This window comes from Pleurodeles waltl, chromosome 3_1 (assembly GCF_031143425.1).
Source record: "Pleurodeles waltl isolate 20211129_DDA chromosome 3_1, aPleWal1.hap1.20221129, whole genome shotgun sequence".
Classification (NCBI taxonomy): Eukaryota; Metazoa; Chordata; class Amphibia; order Caudata; family Salamandridae; genus Pleurodeles; species Pleurodeles waltl.
In genome coordinates, this window is record NC_090440.1 from 1,651,408,530 (window position 1) to 1,651,431,474 (window position 22,945).

The 22,945-nt window shown below is 46.7% G+C and overlaps 1 protein-coding gene across 1 annotated transcript in view; it reads right to left on the reverse strand.

Annotated features, from left to right (window-relative positions):
- LOC138283610 (dynein axonemal heavy chain 11-like) overlaps positions 1–22,945 on the reverse strand; it is a 2,790,563-nt gene that overhangs the window by 2,021,363 nt on the left and 746,255 nt on the right. Inside the window, exons 25-26 of the mRNA XM_069221547.1 lie at positions 22,208–22,366; positions 2,142–2,225 (exon numbers count right to left, since the gene is read on the reverse strand). Coding sequence (XP_069077648.1) covers positions 2,142–2,225; positions 22,208–22,366 — 243 coding nt within the window. The remainder of the gene's footprint in view (positions 1–2,141; positions 2,226–22,207; positions 22,367–22,945) is intronic.

Below are 22,945 nucleotides of genomic sequence, written 5' to 3' on the forward strand. Positions count from 1 at the left end.
GTGGAGTCTTTAATGGCCCTGAGACTTCTTAATAGGTGGCAAGCTCAGTCCAAGCCCCTGGCGATCACTTGTGGGGAAGGTAAAGTAATTCCAGCAGAGTCATGGAGCAGAAGGCAGCAGGGCAACAAGCAGAAGAGCAGTCCTTCCAGAGGAGAGGTCTAGATGAGTTCTTTGGGCAGCACAGCAGTCCCTCTGACAGAGTCCAGTTGTAGGTCCAGAAGTGTCTGGTTTTAGGGGGTCACAGACCCAGTATATATTCCCAAATGTGCCTTTGACGTGGAGGAGACTTTAAAGAGTGGTTTTGAAGTGTACCAGTTCCCCTTTCAACCTGGTCTTGTCTGCAAGAGAACTGTGGTGAGTTATCAGTCCTTTGTGTGGGGTCAGGCCACCAGCCTTTGAAGTGTAAGTGAGAGACCCCCCACCCTTCCTGCCCAGGAAGACCCATTAGTAAGCAGAAGAATGCAGATGCAGATGAGTGTCCTGTGTTTAAAGCTGTCTGGGTGGAATGCACAAGGGGAGCTGTCAGCCAGCAAGACCAGGCGTGGATTGTAGACAGGCTGTAAGGCACGGAGGGCAGTAAAGCTGAGAAATGCCTATTTTCCAAAAGTGCATTTCTAAAATAGTCACTTTAAATCAAACTTCACCAGTAAATAGGATTTCTCACTACCATTCCAACCATACCGAACATGATACTACCACTCTTTTCAGATCAGAAATTACCACTTAAAAGTGCTGGCCTATGAGAGGAGCAGGCTTCACAATAGTGAAAAATGACTTTGGGAGTTTTTCACTACCAGGTCATGAAAAACTTACAAGTACATGTCCTGTCTTTCACTTACATATCACCCTGCCCTATGGGCTACCTAGGACCTACCTTGGAGGTGACAAATGTAATAAATGGGGAGTTCAAATGGCAAATCAAAGTGGCAGAGAAACTGCACACACAGGCCTTGCAATGGCCGGCCTGAGACATGGTTAATGGGCTACGTATGTGGGTGGCAAAATCACTGCTGCAGGCCCACTAGTAGCATTTCATTTACAGGCCATGGGCACATGTAGTGCACTTTACTAGGGACTTATAACTAAATTAAATATGCCAATTGGGTATGAGCTAATGTTACCATGTTCGGGGAGAGAGAGCACAAGCACTTTAGCACTGGTCAGCAGTGGTAAAGTGTGCAGGGTCCTAAAACCAGAAAAGGCAAGATCAGAAAAATGGAGAGTGACAGGCAAAAAGGTTGGGGGAAGACCACCCTAAGGCTTTCAGGTCTAACACCATCTTACTCTGGTTTCCAGATGTTGATGTGATGAATGAGCCAATGAATGGCTCAGTAGTGTTCGGACTCTATGCTAGATTCGATATTGAAGTTCATAAGTGATTAATTTGAAACATTCAGAGCTTTTCATGGTGCATAGTTATTTAGGCAAGAAGATGGTCAATATTCCCAGTTAAAATAACAGAATTAATGCATTTATTACAATAAAATTGGATAAATATCTCAGATATAGAAGTGCATCATTTTCGTGAACAGATGGGGATGGAGTGCAAATGAGGACTAGTAACTACATTACAATTAAAAAATAAAAGCACCCTACTGACTATACAATAAGTATACCTCTGCAACTGCTGCATCTGACTTTGGCATATTGTACCACAGGTTTGTGTTAAATTTCCCCACTAGATTTGCCATATTGTCTCTCATTTCCCAAAAGCTTTAATTACCACAAATATGTGTGCATACTGGGCATAAAAATGTACAATGCACTTAGATTTTACTGGGGGTAAAGGAAGTGCCTTCTATAATCTATAAATGCATGTGAATTGCTACAGTCTGTTACCTGGTCAGGCTGGCCAACAATAGCTTTCCATACTAAAGGTGAATTTTATAATCTTACATAATTGAACTAAATCTAATTTTCTCACTTACTTGATAATCAACCCCAAAGATATTTCTAGCTAGACTAGGCAGATGCATTTTCTTAGTTAACTATGATGCCATGAGTAGAGGGTATTCACAGAACAAGTAGTTAATCATCAATATTAGTGCATTTCTGCCTCTGAAAACTTGGGTTGCGTCAATTTAATAGTTTCAAAGAATTAAACAAATGGCAAGCATGTTTTTACAGAGGCAGTTAAGTACCTTGGCGAACCGTCTTAGTTCCATGTCCATTTGTTCCACATTTACTTGCGTCCATGGAGTTTTCATCCAGTCCTTAATGCTTGTCTAAAAAGAAATACCATGTTTTACCCAATTATTTTACCAAAGAGATACTTACAAAATATTTATTTGATATCTTAGTACAGGTCTTAGTACAAATTAAAAAAGTGTATTTATATATTTTCCTAATTAGAACTAGAATTACAAATGGCAAGCTATGAATTTCAATATTAGTCATTCTCAACAAGTTAAAAATGTAAAGGTACGCATACAGAAAATACAATTAAACCTGAAGCCAAAAGTCATCTTTTCAATAAATTATGTACTTTTATCAAAACTTCAACATGGAAAATTGTTGAATTCTTAACAAAATTAAAGGATTCTGTAAAATGCATCATGGGAATAAATTAATATATCTACATGTCCACTTAAAACAAATTAATGATATTTAAATATTTTCTTCCTTCTTTCCGAATCCACTGAAGTCTGATCAGAACTCTATTAAAACTATGTTAAAAATATCAAGTAAACAATTCTGAAAAAATGATTTGGGACAGAAGATCATACCATACCATTGTGAGAAATGTATCCAAAGAAAGAAATGAAGATACAACTTTAGTGATTTGAACATGGGAGGCAATGTCTTGCTGTCTAGTTAGGGGTGTACAAAGGTATACATTCATTCACAGAAATGCTCAAAGTGACACTCTACACAAAAGCAGAAATTATTTTTAACAGGAGAAGTTTCCGCCAAAAGTGTCTTGGTAGGCAGTTTGATCAAACAAAGGGTTACTTTAGCATTTTTTCAAACTTTTTTAAAACCACTATGTAAGTGAAATTTTACAACATTCTCTATTCCAATCATCAATTATTTTTGTAGTATATATAGTGCTAACTCAACCCAAGGTTACTGGAATGCTTTACATGGGCACCAGTTACATTTTACAAGGTCACATTCATTTTCTTTAGGCATGGGGAGATTGAGTGATTTGCTCAGAATCACAGTAAACCAGGACCCCCGTTCCAGCATCGGCAGCTTGAATCATAACGCCACATTTTCTCCTCAATATCTATTCTTTTAGGAGAATAGCAAATATACAAAGCATCTACTGCTCAACTACCACTGACTTGTCACATCCATGAACATCAGTCAGATCGAATATAGACTGAGATGGAAATTAGTTTTCTTTTGTTTATTTACTCATTTTCATCATAGAGATGGTATACAGATCAAATATAGTGTCAAGTTCAGGGGCGTAATACCCGCCTTAATTCAATAGCAAGAGAAATAGCAGATCAAGGATCCTGAAAGAGTAAGCAGGGAAGGGGATTATTAGCATTGAAATCAGTTATTTCCTCCTCCATATTCCTCGTTCTATTACTAATTGCAGTTGTGAGGAGTTACCTCACTCTAGTCAAACAAAACCAGAAATGAAGCAGTCCAAATACTGCTTAACCTAATACTTGAGAGAAAACTGTCCCAGCACCATTTTACACATCACAAGTACTTTTCAGAAAAATAAAAAGGTCATGCACTCAACTTAAAAATCAAATAGGGAAGCAGGCTGGTGCTCTGCTACATGTAAAAGTAAATGAACAAGAAGCTTTTTCCAGGCCTAAACACTGGAAAGGTAGATCACCAAACATAAGGGCACAAAAAAGACACAATGAGCTATGCACTTTCCCCTTTAGTAGTTAGCACCGCATCATTCTCACAACACAGGGATGCACTATATTGATACCAATTTGGTGCATCCCTGTATTGTCATGAAAGTGGAGGATTGGGCTAGCAATTGTCCCCCAGTATGACTCTCTGTCTTTAGCACTCCATGTATGTTTCACTTTTGTGGAATGTAATTGGCTTGAATGCAGTTCAAGGCCCAACTTGTGCTGGCATGGAAGTGGGTGTGAAAGGAATAGTAGTGGCAGATCCTGTATTGATGGGTGTCTACACCTGGACACATGAATTTAGATGTGATTGACCCATGGATACCAGCCTCCTAGTTGTCAGCCCTCCTAACATATGGTCTACTCCTTCACTCCATGTATGAGTGGTCAGGCCTTGGTGGATGACCAGGACTGTTGAGATGATGGATGGCATTGCCATCCCCGCTTAGGCTCAGAGGGATAGGAATACCAAATTTGTATGTAGATGTGATGTTCACAGTGTAGGTGACAGTCATGTTGATCAGGATTGCATGTGTACCTATCAGCTCTGACCCCTTATGGTTAACTACAGCATCCCATCCTCCCAATGATATGTCCAAGTTCATGGTGATGTATGGTTGGAAATAAACACAGATGATGAGGAAATGTGGGCCTGATCTATATAAAGTTAGCTCCGCCTTTGCATCATTTTATTATGCAAAAGCGGTGCACAATTCCAAAGTTTTGGTTCATTTTGTAGGTTTGCGTCGCTTTGGCATCAAAAATATGATGCAAAGGCAGCATTGATGTTACATTTATCAGGGCCTTTGTCTTTTCTGTAATTGGAGTTGGAGTGCATTTGTAATTAGATGTGGCAGTGTAAGCTGGTAATCTGTACAGGCTCCACAGAATACTGATACTGATGGTTGGTTGGCTCCATATTACAGCTGCCAACATGACCAACGATGAGCAGCGTGATTTTCAGAAGAGGGCAGTGACAAACCGCCACGTTTTGGCAGTGGATTCTGGGTATAGACGCATGGGTCACTGATTCCGTGCAGAGAAGGCAACAGGTGAATGGCGGGCATTCCCACATGGTGCCCCCACACTGCCTACAAATTCTCAGTAGGCTCCAGGCTCATAAGCAGTACACGGGGCACATCTGGCACCACACCAACAACATTGGCTGCAACAGTCACCACAGCAGCGCAACAGCCCACACCACTTGCTGCCATTGCAACACAGATGCTGCAGGATCTGCAGAGGGACGTGTCCCTCGTACTCAAATGTCCAGACTGATTAGAGGAAGAGGCTTTTAAAAAAAACTAAAAAAGGCAACATTGTGACTTTCTCCTGATCTGCCACCTCCAAGTTCTGTCCCCTCCCTTACTATGTTCTGATATATTTTATTGAGGGTTTTATTGGGTAAGTGTTAGGTTAGTGTAGGTATTTAGATTAGATATGATAAGTGTAGTTGGGGGGTGGGGTTTCTACTTATTATGTATTAATTCATAGGTGGGTGGGTTCAATTGGCTGGGGGGTCATGTTGGATATCTATGTGTTTTCTTTAATAAATATATATATTTATTTAGGCTTAGTTATTTTGTGTGTAGTATTGGTATTTGTTGTCCTGCATGTGTCTTGTAACTTAAGGGGGGTGGGAGTGGCAATGTTTAGAGTGTGGTGTTCAATGTGTAAGTTAAGTTTAGCATAGGGTAAATAGCTTTAGTTGTTGGATAAGTATAGTTAGAATAGGTTAGTGTAGGATAGGGTACGTTTTAGTTACTTTTTATGTTAGTTGGAATTTGAATAAACATTTTTGCATACTCCCATACATTTTGTGTAATGTGCTTGTGTCTCAGGGTCTTCCCATGAATGCACAGTGCAAATTGGGGGTTGGCCTAGGGATTCCGTCCTATCTCCAAATACTTCTCTTGACATGTGCATCACCTATTGACAACTGAGCTGTAACTTTGGCAGCAACAACACATCTACTAGTCCATGCATCTGCCATCAGTGCACCCACCACTCAAGATGACTATGTTTACTTTGTATTGGACAGATAGGTGTAGTACTACAGCTGTCAGTGTTGGGGTCCTGTGTAGAAGTGTTGGGAACTTTGACACATGTGACAACAGCCTAAATTGTAACTCTATCCTGCAAAGCTGACTGCTAGCAATCAACAATGAAGTTAGATACCTCTGTATCACACCAATGTGTTCTGCTGGTACACCCAGCTGACGATAATGCCCTTGATTTGCTTTACAGCCATTCCTGCCATATATATTGAGGGAAGCATACATGTGTTCTTCATTTGTGGCATACTCAGTGAATTGCTTGTAGGGGATAAGACCAGCATAAACATTTGTCATGTTACAGACCTTGTGTGTAGCTTTGTGCCCCCACAGTCCTGCACTCTTGTACTGATATTCTGTGACCAATGACATGGATACACACATCACAATTACTTAGCGTAACAGATGGATCACAATACACAAAGACATGCTGATTGTGTATTAGGTGTTTATTTACAAGTGTTGTAGTGCATTATTTACAATGTCAAGGTCAGTGACCCCTTTGTGAAATCCATACAATTGTGACACAACACAAGTCCAGGGTTGAGGGACACGTCATGTGACATGCCTGAGAGAAGTGTTGTTAGGTGCGGAGGAACAACAATTGCCAATTAGTGAGTGAGAGACAATGACAGTCCATAGCAGACAGGTCAACAGTGTGTGGGTGAAGAGTGCGTAACCTAACTGTGCTAACACTGGCATGATCTCAAACACAGAACAAAGGAGAACACTGCCCATGTGGCATGGGCTGGTGCTACCGGGTACTCTTATGAATGAAGCTGATCTGTTCCACATTTTCATCCTCCCATGTGTGTGGTGTCTCCTCTGCTCCTGATGGTGGTGGGGAGATAGAGGGGGCCACACACACTTCAGTGGTTGAAGATGTGTGATCCCAATTCCCGGCAGCTGCCATTTGTGGAACAACATATGGCATCACTGCAGCAAAGAGGAGCTGTGGATGTTTCAGGATAGCAGCAATATCCCGGTGGTAGGCAGCCATGTCTGCCCTGAGGGAGGCCACTTCCCGGTGCATGGAGTCCAGCTTGTTTTCAATCACGCTGCTGCCAGTTTGGGAGGGTACTTGTTGTGGCCTCTCCCTCACAGCAGCAGCTATGTCCCTCAGACACTGCTGGACTACATGCAGTGGGGAGTCTATACCTTGTTTGGCTGCTGTATGTTCATTGGCCATAACGAGGCACATGCACATTCCCTCTAGGCTGGCTGCCACAGTCTCCATCCCCACCTGCATCTGCTTGGCCAGCTCCCCCTGGACTCCTACCACTGTCCTCTCAAAGCTGGTCCCTGGGTCCTCTGAGTCCTCTGCTCTGTGGGTGCTGGCAGGTTGTACTATTGGGGGTGTTGGGTGGGGCATCTGGGATGGTTGCTACATTATTTGTCCTCCTTGCAACTGGAGGTGGTGTCTGGAGTGATACCAGGACTTCTTGGAGGGTCTCTTGGCTGATGGTTGTCAGTTGGTCATCCAGGTCATTGTGGAACTCCAGGACAGGCAGATCAGCAGGAGAGTCATCATTCTCTGCAAAGAGATGGTGTAAAATCAATCTTTCTATGTTGTGGCAGTTGACATGTCACATCACTGACTTGCTATTGGAGGCTCATTGTCAGCTTACTTCCCAAACATTGTTCCTGTACATCATGGTTGCAGTCTGTCAGCCCTTTGCCCCACCTGCGTGTCACAGGAGGGGAACCTCAGGTGGTGAAAATGGCTGCGTCATATTTACGAGGTGTGATATAAATCCTTTTGGTGGGTTGACACCATCTTGTTATTGTGGACCCTTCCTATGCATTCTTTTGCATGGTAGGGCCTTGCAATGGGTGTTGCAGTGGTCAAGTCACTGGAGCACACATTTCAATATGCCCCTGTCCCAGTTTTACATGTTTCACATACACCAGGGCGGTACCGATATCTTACACCACCCTATGGATGACATTAACAAGACACTATGCAGTTCTTTCCTTTGATTGCTCCTCATGTTGATGTATGTGCATGGGTGCTACATTGCACAGCACACATGGAACTAGCAGATTTCAATTTCAGTTTCTGTCTGTGCTGGAAGGTGCTCTTTCCTACACAACTATGATCTCCCCCTCAATGCAGCCATCCTTGCACTATGATGCAAGAGATGCAGCATTGTGGTAGTGCAGCTAATTTGACACAAGCACAGGAGTGGACCCAGGGATGGCCAGCATCAGTATCATTTGTTGCTGTGTACATCATTGTCTACATGACAGTGCCTGATGTACAAAAATTGATGGACATAGCCAGTTGACTAAAGTTGATCTTGGGTCAGGGCCTCAAGCTAGTTTGATGGTGATTTTGCAGTTAGTTATGCTGGTGCATTCATGGACCCTCATTACAAGTCCGGCAGTCCTATGACCACCTGACTGACATTGTCAATATGACCACCGCCAACAGCACAGGTGGTAGTGGCACATGTTGTCCATGGGGAACGCCCCATGGGCCAACAGCCTGGCACTGGCAGGTTGCCAGCAGCTTACAGACTGGCAATGCCACCTTTCTTGTGACACCAGACCAGTATTACGATCAATGCTACCCTCCAGGTATGTTTCCGCTTTTCCACCAGCCTTTGCATGGCGCTGAAACCCCATGCAAAGGTAGGTGGTGATGTGGAGTGGTGTGCCCCTGGGTGCCCCTCAACTTCCCATGCACTTGGCATTGGCAGTGCAGGGGGCCCCATGCCCAGCCCCTCCGTGCTTTCCACTGCCTGATTTGCAGGGCTATGAGCAGCCTGTCCTGTCACACCTAATGCATCCCAAGACTGGCACTGACCCTATTTGGTCCATCAACAATGTAGTGGTAGCTGCCCCACAGAGCTACCATGAGGATACAGGCCCTCATTACAACCCTGGCGGTCGGTGTTAAAGCGGCAGTAAAACCGCCAACAGGCCAGCTGTAAAAAAAATGGAATCACGACCGTGGCGGAAACCACCAACATAGACAGCCACTTTAACACTCCGACCGCCACGGCGGTACAAACAAACAGCATGACGGTCACCGCCAAAAGACAGGCGGAAGACAATGTACCGCCCACTCTATCATGAGATGCCAAACCGCCACATTTTCCGGGGCAGATTCACCACGAACAAAAACACGGCGGAAACAGGACTTGGAAGGGGAACCGCTCACCTCTACACACCCCACGAGGAACCAGGACACCATGGAGCTGGAACTCCATATTCTACCAGCCATTGTCTTCCTGCTCCTCTACCAGGAGCACGAACGCCGGCGGCGAAGACCACGGTGAGTACTGCACCTACGACACAGGGGAGGGGGGCGCGAAAAGAGAGTGACACACGCAACATGCATCATCCCCACCCTCACCCACTACAACACACACACACACAAATACATGTTGATACATTACATATACACCCCCCAACCCCACCCCTGGAAGAATGCAAGGAAAAAAGGAAATGATTGTAACCATTGTAATCATGAAAAATCCAGTACTCAAAAATATATATACACTATTAACAAATATATACACCAAGAATTCAAGTCCATGTACTGCACATACATAGTCCGTGGACCACTGGGCCCAAAATGCATGGGCGAGGCCCACACATGATACCCAATCAAAACAGAGAGAACACTGCAGGGGCATCAGACTGAAATAAAACAGGCACCTCAGGGGTAAGGGAAGGAGGGGCACCTCAGCCAGATGAGTGCACGACGCCAGATCCACGAGGGGGCCCCATGCCCATTGATGTATCCTGGGGAGTGCAAAGTCACAGTCTCACAAGTCTTTACAGTGGGTGGTTTGCCCACTGCTTTATCCTGGGGAGTGCAAAGCCAAAGTCTCACAAGTCCTTACAGTGGGTGGTTTGCCCACTGCTGCATCCTGGGGAGTGAAAAGCCACAGTCTCACAAGTCTTTACAGTGGGTGGTTTGCACACTGCTGCATCCTGGGGAGTGCAAAGCCACAGTCTCACAAGTCTTTACAGTGGGTGGTTTGCCCACTGCTGCATCCTGGGGAGTGCAAAGCCACAGTCTCACAAGTGAATAACAGTCTCCACTGGTTCTGAAGAGGGCTTTGTGCCCAGAGTGCTTCATCCTGCCAAGGACTGAGGTAGTGGATGTGATACTCCACTGGTTCTGGAGGGGGCTTTGTGCCCAGAGTGCTTCATCCTGCCAAGGACTGAGGTAGTGGATGGGAATCTCCATTCACGGTGGGCCTACATGGAAGCTGTCCAGGACCCTGAAAATGCCGACCAGCTTCGTACGACTGATCACTGGGGATGGCAGCCATGTCTGCGGTGGTGCCAATGGCACTGGATATGGCGTGGCCGCTGGCAGTGCTTGTGGCGGCCTCAGTAGCGGCGGTGCTTGCGGCGCTCATTGGCCTGCGGTGCTGGTGGGTGGCTCAGTGAGCGTGCTGGTGGCGGCGGTGTCCTGGGAAGCGGTGGTGGCGGAGGCGTTGCACTTGGCAGCAGTGCTGGTGGCGGCGGTGTCCTGGGAAGCGGTTCTGGTGGCGGCGGTGTCCTTGGCAGCGGTGCTGGTGGTGGTGGTGTCCTGGGAAACGGTGCTGGTGGCGGCGGTGTCCTTGGCAGCGGTGCTGGTGGCGGCGGTGTCCTGGGAAGCGGTGCTGTTGTCGGTCTTGTCCGCCGTGCAGGTTGGCGGCGACTTCCCTTTCTTTCTGTACCCCCTCCACACCTTGGATGGTGGCGCAGCTGTCTTCCCACTCCCAACTGTAGTCCTGGGTGTGACCTTGGTGGCAGGTGTTTTGCCCTTCTCCCTCCGGCCTGTGGCCAACTTCTTGTGTTTCTGAGATGAGGGACTGTCCGTGGTCTGGCTCCTTGGCATACTGGCTGCCCTGCTGCTTGGCACACTCCAGAAGCCGGTTACTGCTGGCACCACTGTTCCCGGTGATGTGGTGGCTGAGGTGCTGGGTTGGGACCTGGAAAGGCGTGCCCTAGGGGACGGAAGGGGTGGGGGAGGTGAGGGGAAGGGGTCAAGGTTTGACAGGAAAAGTTTTTTTGACACACTGTGAAGGGTATATGGAGTGGGTTTGGGAGTGGAGAAAGAGGTAGTGGTTGTATGGTTGTAGGAGGTGTTCGTTTGCTGACTTTGGGTGAAGGTGCATTGTCGTGAGGTGGATGGCTGTTGGGTGGGTGTGTGACTGTGTTTGTGTAGTTTAGGAGGTGGGCTCACAGACACACTGGGAGAGGACACAGGGGATGTGTGAATGGTAGTGGGGTGGTGAGTGCACGTGAGTGGGGTGTGGTGATGGGCGTGCTGGTGATGGACGTAGTGGCTAAAGATGTAGTGCATGCAGGTGTGAGTGGAGACGTGACAGGGAGGGAGGAGGGAGACGAGGAGGAGGGGGACACAGTGGAGGTAGTGGATGTTGGTATGTGTGCATGGGTATGATGCTTGTGTGAGTGCCTGTGGGATGTGTGGTGCTTATGTTTGCCAGAGCTACCCTTGTGTGTTGAGGTGTGTGCATGCTGGTCTGATGGTGTGCTTGGGATAGGCAGAGGTACAGGGGTTTGGTTCTGAGTGGAGGAGGTTGGAGGGGGGAGGCTAGACACAGGGGCAATGGCTGCCATCAGTGCTGAGGCCAGAGTCAGAAAAGCTCTCTGTTGGGCTGCCTGACCAGAATGAATGCCCTCCAGGTATGCATTTGTCTGTTGCTACTGCCTCTCAACGCCCTGTATGGCATTCAGAATGGTAGGCTGCCCAACAGTGAGGGATATGAGGAGGTCAATGGCCTCCTCACTGAGGGCAGCAGGGCTGACAGGGGCAGGGGCTGAGGTGCCTGGGGCGAAGGAGATGCCCACCCTCCTGGGTGAGTGGCCACAGGGCACACGCTGAGGGGCTGCTGGGAGGGCGGTGTCCCTGCTGTGGAGCTCCCCTCGCCCTCCGTCCCACTGGTGGCTTCAGACTCCATTGTCTCGCCCTCCAGGGTCATGTGGAATCCATCTCCCTCCTGCTCCGGTGCCACTGCTCCTCCGCCTGATGATGCTATTGCACACATGAACAGGGAGCCCACAAAAAGGGGGGGAAAGACAGAAGAAAGACATGTTCAATGCATGCAATACCACTACCGTTGGTGGACACTACAGACACAGCAGCCCTCTGCACTACGCCATGCACTTAGAGTTCCCTTATTAATCACAGGGCCATGGGGTACAAGGCCTATGCCCGATTGCTGCACACATGGAAGTCACAGGAGCCTGACTAGGTGTAGTTGGCTCTCAACACTGGTGGGGTGGGGTGCCAAATGGCCTGCCTTACGAAGGGACCTTGCCTACAAAACTCGCCCTGGCCTAGGGGTACCCACAGGCCACCTCCCCCACCCTGACACCTCCAATTTGCGCAGATGCAGCTGAATGAAAGTATACTCACCCCCTTGTGGCTGCTGTGATGCCCTCAAGCGCCGATCCAACTCCGGGTACGCCACTGCCAGGATCCGGAAAATCAGGGGGGTCATGGTGCGACGGGCACCCCTCCCACATTGGGAGGCCATGCCCAGCTGGGCCTCTGCCGTCTTCTTGCTCCAGTGGCGAATGTCCTCCCATCTTTTCCGGCAGTGGGTGCTCCGTCTCTAGTGGACCCCCAGGGTCCAGACTTCCTTGGCGATGGCACGCCAAATGTCCTTCTTCTGGTGGGCGCTGACCTAGAGGAATAGTACAGGGGAAAAGGAGAAGATATAACTGTCCGGACCGTCACAGTCATTGGCCCACGTTCCTACCCTTGCCATGACGCACATACACTCACTGTCGTTTCATGCACGCCTCATTCTCCCCCCCGTATCTTCCATCCACACCACTCCAAACAGGCATTGCCCATACAGCATGCTCACAGTGTCATTACCTGTTTGTCGGGAGGACCGTAGAGTATCGTGTACTGGGGGAGGACCCCATCCACAAGTTTCTCCAACTCCTCCAGGGTGAAGGCAGGGGCCCTTTCCCCAGACACATGAGCCATTGTCGCTTCCAGACTGAGGTGAAAGCAGCACTTGCAGTGTAGGTCCTCTCCTGTCGAAGCTCAGGTATCAAGTGAGTGAACAGATAGAAAATGGCAGTCATGTCCGCGGCGGTGCGTACCGTCACGACTGGCGTACATCGTCATTGGCTCCTGGGACCCATAGGGCCCGATGTTAACCAATGCAGGATTGTGCTGCGGTGTTCGACCGCCTACCGCGACGGTGTATAACGCCAGCGCAGTTACCTTATATCCCCTTGTCCCACCTTACAGGTCAGGCAGCTGCCATTTCAGGGGGCCACATGGCATTAATTTTAAATGCGTCACACCTATCTAGGCCTTGCATACACACTAAGACAGGCACATAGCGGATTGAAAAATATGTGCAATAAAGTTGTGTTTTCATACCTCAGTGTTGGTTTCCCTCTGCTCGCTGTTCTCCTCCATAGAGCACGTCCGCTGGGGCAGGTGAGGAGATGGCGGCATCCTCCGGTGTACAGACCGCTGGTGGACCTGTCGACAATGTAAGAGCAACATGTAATTGTGACCTACAGACTGGACTGTGCCACAATCCATGAACTGTGTGCCCAGTTGGAGCCGGACCTGATGTCAGCTATCCGCCATCCCACAGGGATACCCCCTCCAGTGCAGGTGCTGTCAGTACTCCATTTCCTGGCAAGTGGGTCTTTTTCAGATGACAGTGGCTATAGCATCAGGGATGTCCCAGCCTATGTTCTCCAACGTGTTGTCCAGAGTGTTGTCTGCCCTGATGAAACACATGCGCAGCTACATCGTGTTCCCTCAAGTGGAGGATTTGCCTACAGTGAAAGGTGACTTCTATGCTTTGGGACATATCCCCAACATCATAGGTGCCATTGATGGGACAAATGTGGCCTTGGTCTCCCCTCCGCAGGAGTGAGCAGGTGTACAGAAACGGGAAGAGTTACCATTCAATGAATGTGCAGATGGTGTGTATGGCCGACCAGTACATTGAATGCCAAGTTTCCTGGCTCAGTGCATGATGCTTACATTTTGAGGAATAGCAGCATCCCTTATGTGATGGGGCAACTCCAGAGGCACCGTGTGTGGCTAATAGGTGAGCCCAAGGTCCCCACCCAGTATATGTTGGTGTCTGGGTATGGGGTTGTCCCTACGGGTTAGTGTGTGTCTAACAGTTGTCCCTCAACATTTTCAGGTGACTCTGGTTACCCTAACCTGTCATGGCTACTGACCCCAGTGAGGAATCCCAGGACAAGGGCAGAGGAACTCTACAATGAGGCACATGGGCGAACTAGGACCTTTTGCCTCCTGAAGGCCAGGTTCAGGTGCCTCCATATGACGGGTGGTTCCCTATTCTACTCACCAAAGAAGGTGTGCCAGATCATCAGGGCCTGCTGTATGCTGCACAACTTGGCTTTGCGACAACAGGTGCCTTTTCTGCAGGAGGATGGTCCAGAAGGAGGTCTTGTGGCAGCTGTGGAGCCTGTGGACAGTGAAGAAGAGGAAGCAGAAGAAGAGGACATCGACAACAGAAAACACCGTTATCCAGCAATACTTTCAGTGAGACACAGGTAAGAAGACATCACTGCCTGCTACATCTGATACACTTGTTCTACCTCTCATCTGTCTGTCACTTACACCCAGTGTATGGACCCTGATTTGTCACTTTCCTTTCGATTTCACAGATGTGGGTCCCACTGTGTGGCCTCTGCTATGTTTCCTCATGTACTAGAGCTGTGTGACATAGGTATGTTGACAATACAATGGATATTGCATTTTTCATCATTTATTGCAAATACAGTACACTTTTGTGAAAACACAGACTGACTCAAGATAGTTTTGTGATTTAAGGGTGTTTATTTAACTGCAAAATAGTGGAGGGGGTTGTAAAATGGTCAGGGGTGATGGTGGAGGAATGTTCATGGCAGAGTCCAGTCTATTTGTTTCACAGGTGCAGTGTCCAAAGGGGCATAGGAAGTGGAGCAATGGCAGTTTAAGGATGGACAGGGTAACAAAGTGGGACAGAAGGATGACAATCAGGGTGATCTCATTTCTTGGAGGGGTCTTGGCATTGTTCTCTGTCTTTGTCCTGGGTCTCAGGGACCGCTTGCAGGGTGGTTCTCCATCTGCAGCGGTGGGATGCTGGTGTTGTGGTCCTGTGGAGGTGCCTCCTGTCCACTATTGCCGGTGGAGGTGGTGGGCTAGTGTCAGGGGCCTCTTGTTGTGCCACAGTGTCCCTCCTGGTGTTCACGAGTTCCTTCAGCACCCCTACAATGGTGCCCAGGGTGGTACTGATGGATTTGAGTTCCTCCCTCAATGGCAAATACTGTTCCTCCTGCAGCCGCTGGGTCTCCTGAAACTTGGCCAGTACCGTTGCCATCGTCTCCTGGGAATGGTGGTAGGCTCCCATGATGTTGGAGAGGGCCTTGTGGAGAGTGGGTTCCCTAGGCCTGTCCTCCCCCTGTCGCACAGCAGACCTCCCAGTTCCCCTGTGTTCCTGGGCCTCTGTCCCCTGAACCGTGTGCCCACTACCACTGCCCCCAGGTCCCTGCTGTTCTTGGGGTGGTGGGTTAGCCTGGGTTTCCTGTAGTGGTGGACACCACTTGACGTGTCCTGGGGACAGAGGTATAGGCCCGCTGGGTAGGCAGTGTGCTGGTATTTCCAGAGGGGGGAGGCTCTGTTGTGGCTTGTGCCAGTGTGAGGGGAACCGACTGTCCCAAGGTCCCAGATGGGCCAGGCTGGTCATCTAGATCCAGATGGACAGAGCTGCTGTCATCACTGTGGGCCTCTTCTGTGGGTGGAGTGGACATGTCTGGAACCTCCTGTCCGGTGACATTGGGTAGGGGTCCTGCAGGGGTGTAAAGGCATATTTTTAGTATCTGTGTGTGCCATGGTGTGCAATGGGTGGGTGACCCTGTACCCCAGTGCTTGCATTCCTGTGTAGGACCTTGTGTGCTAATTGTTTAGGGGTCTGTGTGGGTATGTGCAGTGGACATGCATTGGTGATGGGTGTCCATGCTTTGTTGTTGTATGCAGGGCCTGGTGTTGGGATGTGTGGTTTTTGATAGTGGGACATGTGTGAGGAGTTGGAGTGATGGGGTGAGGGTGAGGGTGGGGGTATGTGATAGCATGCAGGTAGGGTGGGAGATGAAGTAGTGAAAGCTTTGACTTACCAGAGTCCATTCCTCCAGCTACTCCTGCGAGGCCCTCAGGATGCAGTATAGCCAAGACCTGCTCCTCCCATGTTGTTAGTTGTGGGGGAGGAGGTGGGGGTTCGCCGCCAGTCCTCTGAACCGCAATGTGGTGTCTTGAGATCACGGAACGCACCTTCCCTCGTAGGTCATTCCACCTCTTCCTGATGTCATCCCTAGTTCTTGGATGCTGTCCCACTGCGTTGACCCTGTCGATGATTCTGTGCCATAGCTCCATCTTCCTAGCTATGGTGGTGTGCTGCACCTGTGATCCGAATAGCTGTGGCTCTACCCGGATGATTTCCTCCACCATGACCCTGAGCTCCTCCTCAGAAAACCTGGGGTGTCTTTGCGGTGCCATGGGGTGTTGTGGGTGATGTGTGAGGTGGTGTGTGTTGTGATGTGTGGGGTGATGTTTAGGGGTGTGTGGTGTTTTGTGCTTGGATGTGTATGTGTGATGATGTTGTGTGCCTCTGTATGGTGGTATTGTCTTTGCTATGCTGTCTCTCTGCCGTCAATATTTTAGGTCGTAAGGGTTTGTGGGTGATGTGGTTGGGCGTTTTATATTGTATTGGGTGTGTGGGAGTGGTGTGTTTATGTGTATCAGGTGTGTGTATTTGGAATTGTCCAATGTGGTAGTGTTTGTAAAATGTGTGAAGTTTGAGCGGGGTGGTGTGTACCGCCAATGGAATGCCGCGGTTGAAAGACCGCCGGGTGGATTCGTGGGTCATGATAGAGTGGGCGTATTCCTGTTGGCGAGACGGTGGAGGTTTTGTTATCACCAGTTTATCACTGACCTTTGGTGTGGCGGGCTTGTGTGGGTGTCAGGAATTTGGCTGATTCCGAGCTGTGGGTCGTAATAGCTGTAGCGGAATTCCGCGGCAGTGTATTGGCCGTCTTCTGCACAGCGGTAAGCGGCATTTACCGCCAATGTTGTAATGAGGGCCACAGATTTCCACCCACCATTCCAGCATGTAACTCATACTGCCAATCGCAAAGGGTACACTGCACTAGCAGTCTTACCAACACCAGACTTGCTCATGCACCATCCTTGCCCATCAACGTGATAATGTACACCATTATCAGACATACATACATACATCATGTGTTGTATTTGTGTGATTATTTCCCAGTTCCTATGTGTCTCACATGGTTGTGTCAGAGTAGTTGTGGGGTCTGCCTGTATTTGTTGTGACCTACAGATTGTAATCTGTAGTACATATTTTCTCTAGTGGTACAGTTCTGATCAGTGTCAAAATGTGTGGCTCCACACTACACAAGTTTAGTTACACTGGGTAGTGGCATGTTTCCTGTGATACAGGGCCACCCTGCTATTCCCCAAGCACCTGCCCAGATTACTTTTCCCTGCACCCAGAGAGGCATCCTTACTTCATGATGGAGTAGTGGCTGCCTTATGAGGATGTGTTGTTGATGTGAGGGGTGGTGGTGCTTCTGGCACATGTCTGAGTAATGTAGGCAAATGTTTCAATGTAGTTTGTTCTGTAAGATGCAGCACACATTTGGCAATGAGACAAGGCAGTTGAAAGGTGTTTCTGCAGGGGACACCACCATGACGTAACCCCAGAAATGGTATTGACTGACTTCCTAGTCTCTGATATCGTGGTTGTGTTGGTAGGGTTTGTTTGACTATATGCAATGGATGTTGTGATGACACAACCAGAGGCACAGTCATTAGACATGCCTTCCATCCTATGTGCTGCATGCATATGCACATGTAGTATTTAGCCTGGTGATTAACATATGTCCAGGTTGTGTATATGTTGTGGTGCATGGCACTACCAAGGCATATGTACATGTGTTGCTTACATTTGAATGGTGCAACTTTATTCATGTGCAATGTGTCCCTCTGCACTCCTTTGCATTGCATTGAGTGCGTCCTATGTGCCTCCTCCTTCTTGCACTTGACAATTTTGCATTATTTTCCCCCATGCAACTTACCCTGCATTGGTGGTGTTTCCTGGTAGTCTGCACTGTCCTGTCCTGCGATTCCAGTGACCAGTTCCTCTGGGATGACCGCTGCAACCCTCTCCTCCATCTTGTGGTGCTGGACTTCCACCCCCAGTTTGCAATGCTGCCTTCCTGTTCCTTGCCCTTTTCTCCTTTGTCCTGCGCTTGCAATCATGCCAGCGTTTCTTGCACTCTGTTACAGTTCTCCTCACCTTTGCCACACTGTTGATCTCGTCAACTATCTGCTGCCAGATTGCCTCTCTCCTGCCAATTGGCAATTTGGAGGTGATGAAGAGTTGATGTTGGTGCTCCGTCACCTCTCTTACAAGCATTTCATGCTCCTACGCACTAAAATAACACTTGCGCTTTTTCTTCTCCTTCCCCTGGGACTTGTGTGTGTCCTCCTGGCTGGTTACTGGTTGATTGGGGTCACTCTGGGGTCCATCCTGGCTTTCTGGGTCCATTTTGCCTCTCCGTTGCACTGTTTTCTGCATTAGTGTCTGAGGTTCACTTTAATGCGGTAAAAGTGGTACATATCAGTTTTGTGACATATTTACGAGCTGTAAAACAGATTAGAGTCATTTTTGGAGCATTAACGTAATTTTGCCTTACGACAAGGCACAATGGTTAACGTAAAATTTTTTGACTCTAACCAGTTTTTAGTGCTGTTGTGTGCATTGGTATAAATATGACACCCTGGCGAGCTAAAAAATGGCGCAAACCAGTGCTAAGCTTTTTGACACAAAACTGCGTTTGCGCAGTTTTGCGTCAAAAAGTATAAATATGGGCCTCAGTTCACACGTCATATATCATTTAAGCATATATTGTACTTGTTTTTATCACTTGTCCAGTTCATTCCAAAGCATTTTATAGTTATTTTAATCTGCTTCACATCAAGTTCAGTACCTGTCTTATTAACCTCAATTCCTGCCATTTACATTTCAATGTGTCATTTTTCTTTCAAAGCATGTTATAGTCATTTCTACACAGGACACATATCTATGCTAACACTTGTCAACTTCATTTCAATCAAGGGATGTGGAACGTTATAAAATATTGCCTTGTCCTGTTGAAGGCATACTTCAGAAATCTACTTATCCTGTAAACAAAATCACTTGTCAAATGCAGCGAGGTGGCAAATTGTGTCAGCATTCACTTTTCATGAGGGCATTGGCAATGGCCTCCATGCTTATACTACTACACGTATTAAATCCGGATTTGGATTTTAGCAAGGCTCTGACTTTGCCACTTTTCTGACCAACTACATATAGGAGCTGGCACTAGACAGGAAGCAGTAGTTCCAGACCTGGAATGCTCGTTGAGCTTGTGCATGCCCAAAAAACCTACATGTTTATATATACACACCACTTCCTCTCCAATCTCTTCCCACGGTGGTACAGGTCTCAAACAGGTTCTTTTTACCTCGCAGGTGAAAAACTTAGCAGTGAAAGTGTACCTATTAGGATACGCGCAAGTTTCAATTTCCCTGCTAACTCTTGTGACATAGTCGGTACCAGGCAGGCTCCCATTGTGTATGGGGGTGTAACTGCAGTGCATGGAGGTCCATTTTCAAATAGACAATAAGAATAAAACATGTAAAGTAACACACAAACTGTAACTGTGTTTATACCTACCCCGTCATCTCTGTGGAGTGTTCTTTCAGTGTTAGTGATGAAAAGTATGGGAACATGGCCTTGGGGTGGATCCACCGTCAGTCCAGAAGGTGGCTGTGAAGCGACCCTCTCTAGCCATCTACTTTCAACACTGAGCACGCTCAGGGTTGCAGTCTGTCTGTTCCCACCATTCCGCCAGTCTCAGTGCCAAACTTTCAGTAGGGTCTCATCTCCTCAACTGGTCCCCCACCCTCATCCTCGGGCATCTGGTTCACAGTTTCAGGGGACTCCCATTCGTCCACCACTTTTGTCCATATGGGTGCCATGGTCTTACAACACATTCCCTGTGCCTCCTCCCGCATCAGGACTCTCTTCTCAGCCCAGGTCCAAAGTGTAACATCCTTCGCCCAGGTTTCCAGTCTGGGAACTCTCTGATGCCTTCCAATTCATGGCAATACACCACCTGGCCAGTGCTAGTGCTCAATCTAGAAATCTCCTTTTGTGAGCCAGTCTAGGGAAGAGACTGAGCAGTCAAGTATCAGAAGTGTTGGTCAGTGATCTGTTCAGGGTCTTATTAAGCCTCACGATGATCTCATCCCAAAACTTAGATAGACTAGGGCATCCCCAAGTCATGTGCCCAAAGTCCGAATTTAGTGCCACACAGCGGGGGCACCCTATGGATTTTCTGCTATAGATAGCTATGATCCTGTGGGGTGTGAGTTTTGTCCTGCACAATGGTACAGGTCAAGAGCAAAACTTTTCCAGTTTGGGAAAAAGGTGGGGGTGTATGGAAAGTAGATTCTCCAGGGTGGAAATATTTTCTCCCTTAGAGAAAAAAAGAAATTAAAAGTTTGAACAAGTAGATCTGCAATCACTCTGCAATCGTTCACATGAGCATATATGCACACGTATGTTTCATGACACAAAAATGTGACTCACAAAAGCTTTTTAGGGGTATGCTTTCCATGCCTGCTTCTATATATTCTTGTCAATGCCTAAAAGTTGTAAATTGCCACCAATGCAAGATGACCGATTTCAGAGTGCTCTTCTGTGACTTTCTTTAAGAATGAGACTCCTGATTTATTTTCATGTTTCCCATAATGGTTTTACACTAATTCACCATTATATATTTTTAAAATACTGAATGCATCAAACATCTTTTGTGAAATGAGGTCTCGGAAAAATTGTATTTAAAGTTGCACATTTGGAGAATTAGAAATTTCCTCAAATAGTTACATTCTGAAAAAATATACACATGTTTAGTTTGGAACCGCAGTCAGTAATGCAAGCAAAGCTTAGAGGTCAGTGCATTTCCTTAGAGCTCTTGCACTAGTAGCAAAGGCTCTGAGTTAATGAAACATACATACGATTTTGAACAACTTATGTATATGGATAGAAATCTTGCCTCAGTGGTACACAATCATCTTTCCATCATTTAAACTGTGATACTGCAGACTGGGAACCAAAGTGTTTGTGCTGTTAGGGGGTCGGTCCTACGTACTTTTGACAAAACAAATATGAAAACTGGTTGTCCCAGACCCAAAACAAAGTGTCCTGGGCATCTGATGAAGGAATTTCACACCGATGCCCTTCTGTTTCATTTATTTAAATGTGTCACATTAATTTCACTGAGGCCTAGCTTAATTTCAACAAGTACCATGTCACTTGCCATGTGTGTGGTATTCATTTTCAATGCATGTCCTACTCATTTTTTTTCCGGTGATACTAATTACAATATGTGTTATATTCGTTTCAAAATCAATCATTCTTTGATATGTGTAAAATGTTAATTACACGTTGTGCCTTATCATCTTCACTATGTGCTAGGTTAACCGCAAAACTAACATTTTTGTTTCATTGCACCATAGTCATTTCAGCATGTCTTATTCTGCTTCGCACAAGTCAATCATTTCAGTGAACGTTGTCTATGTTTAATGTATATCATAATCATTTGAGTGCATGCAACATACTTTTTAGTTAGGACATATGCATTTTTAATTACTTAATCTACATTTTAGTATATGTCTCAGTTCTTACTTATAGGATCTAAGCAGTTTGTTAATTTGTTTGCATATCGTATTTGTTTTGATTCATGACACGGTCATTCTGGCGGGTGTAATGAAGATTACATTACCTTTCTCTTCCTGTATCTATCCTCGTCTTATCTCTCTCTACTGGGGCCCTTCCCCTTCCGTTTTTCATTTCATTGTTATATGGTTTTCCTCACTGGCTTCCTATCTTTGTATATTTATGTCACCCCTCCTGCATCTCGTTCTGCGGGTCCTATTCTACTCTATGTTAAGCGATCGTCTCTGCTAGATCCTGAATATGAGTGCCTCTTTCTCCCCAATATCTATTGTTCCACATCAACCTCTACGTTTTTGTGTCTTTTGAAAACGACAACCCACCATCTGATGTAGCTTTCAGGGCCCCTCACAGAATAATAATTTTGTGACCCTTCTGTTTTAACGATGCACAATGGGAATTTACAATTTAGCCGTGATCTTTAGTGTCATTTTTCACTAGAGAAAACACCAGTGAAACAATCATGAATTGCATTTTGAACACATGTAAACAAATATCTTACCCGAACAAAAATAACCATATCCCACACTGACTTGAGTAAGATGATATCACTCCGGCATTGCTTAAGCTGCTTGTATTCTGACACAGTCACTTCAAATAGTTCTGCTGTTTGCTGAAGCTTTTTCATTTCTGCTTCGTATTTTAAAATGTTTTTATGAGTCTAGAAAAGAAGATATTTCATTAGAAAAAATAGCGCAGTTTCATGCTGGGTGCAAAAAAAGTCATTTCCTCAGAAGCTACATTGTAATAAATACAAACGTGCACTTCCTGCTGGAAAATGTATTAAGGATTTCCCGTTTTTTACATGCTATCAGTTTCTGTACCGTGGACAAGTTATGTTTAAGTGCATCAGTCAAGCTACCCCACGTTTCGAGCACACTTTTGGGATGCCCTGCAAATGATCATAACCTGCAAGTAAATCCATTTTACGTTATTACTCCAATATCTGATCAGCTGTAGATAGAAGCAAACTATGCCAAATAGCTGCAAAGTATAGATATCCTTTACCAATATCTTCCAAGCTTTAGTCTTCGTCCATTGTGAAACAACTTGGCTTAAACTGAACACCAGAGAAGTATTTCAGCACAAACTATATCTAGTTTAAGTGATCAGTGTATTCATTTAACGTTAGGATGTACAATTTCTGCACGTTTTAGTGAATACGGACTGCATTACAATCTTCCAAACCACATTCCTCACTTGCTTTTGCACATGAATGCAAAACTTTAGATTGCTACCT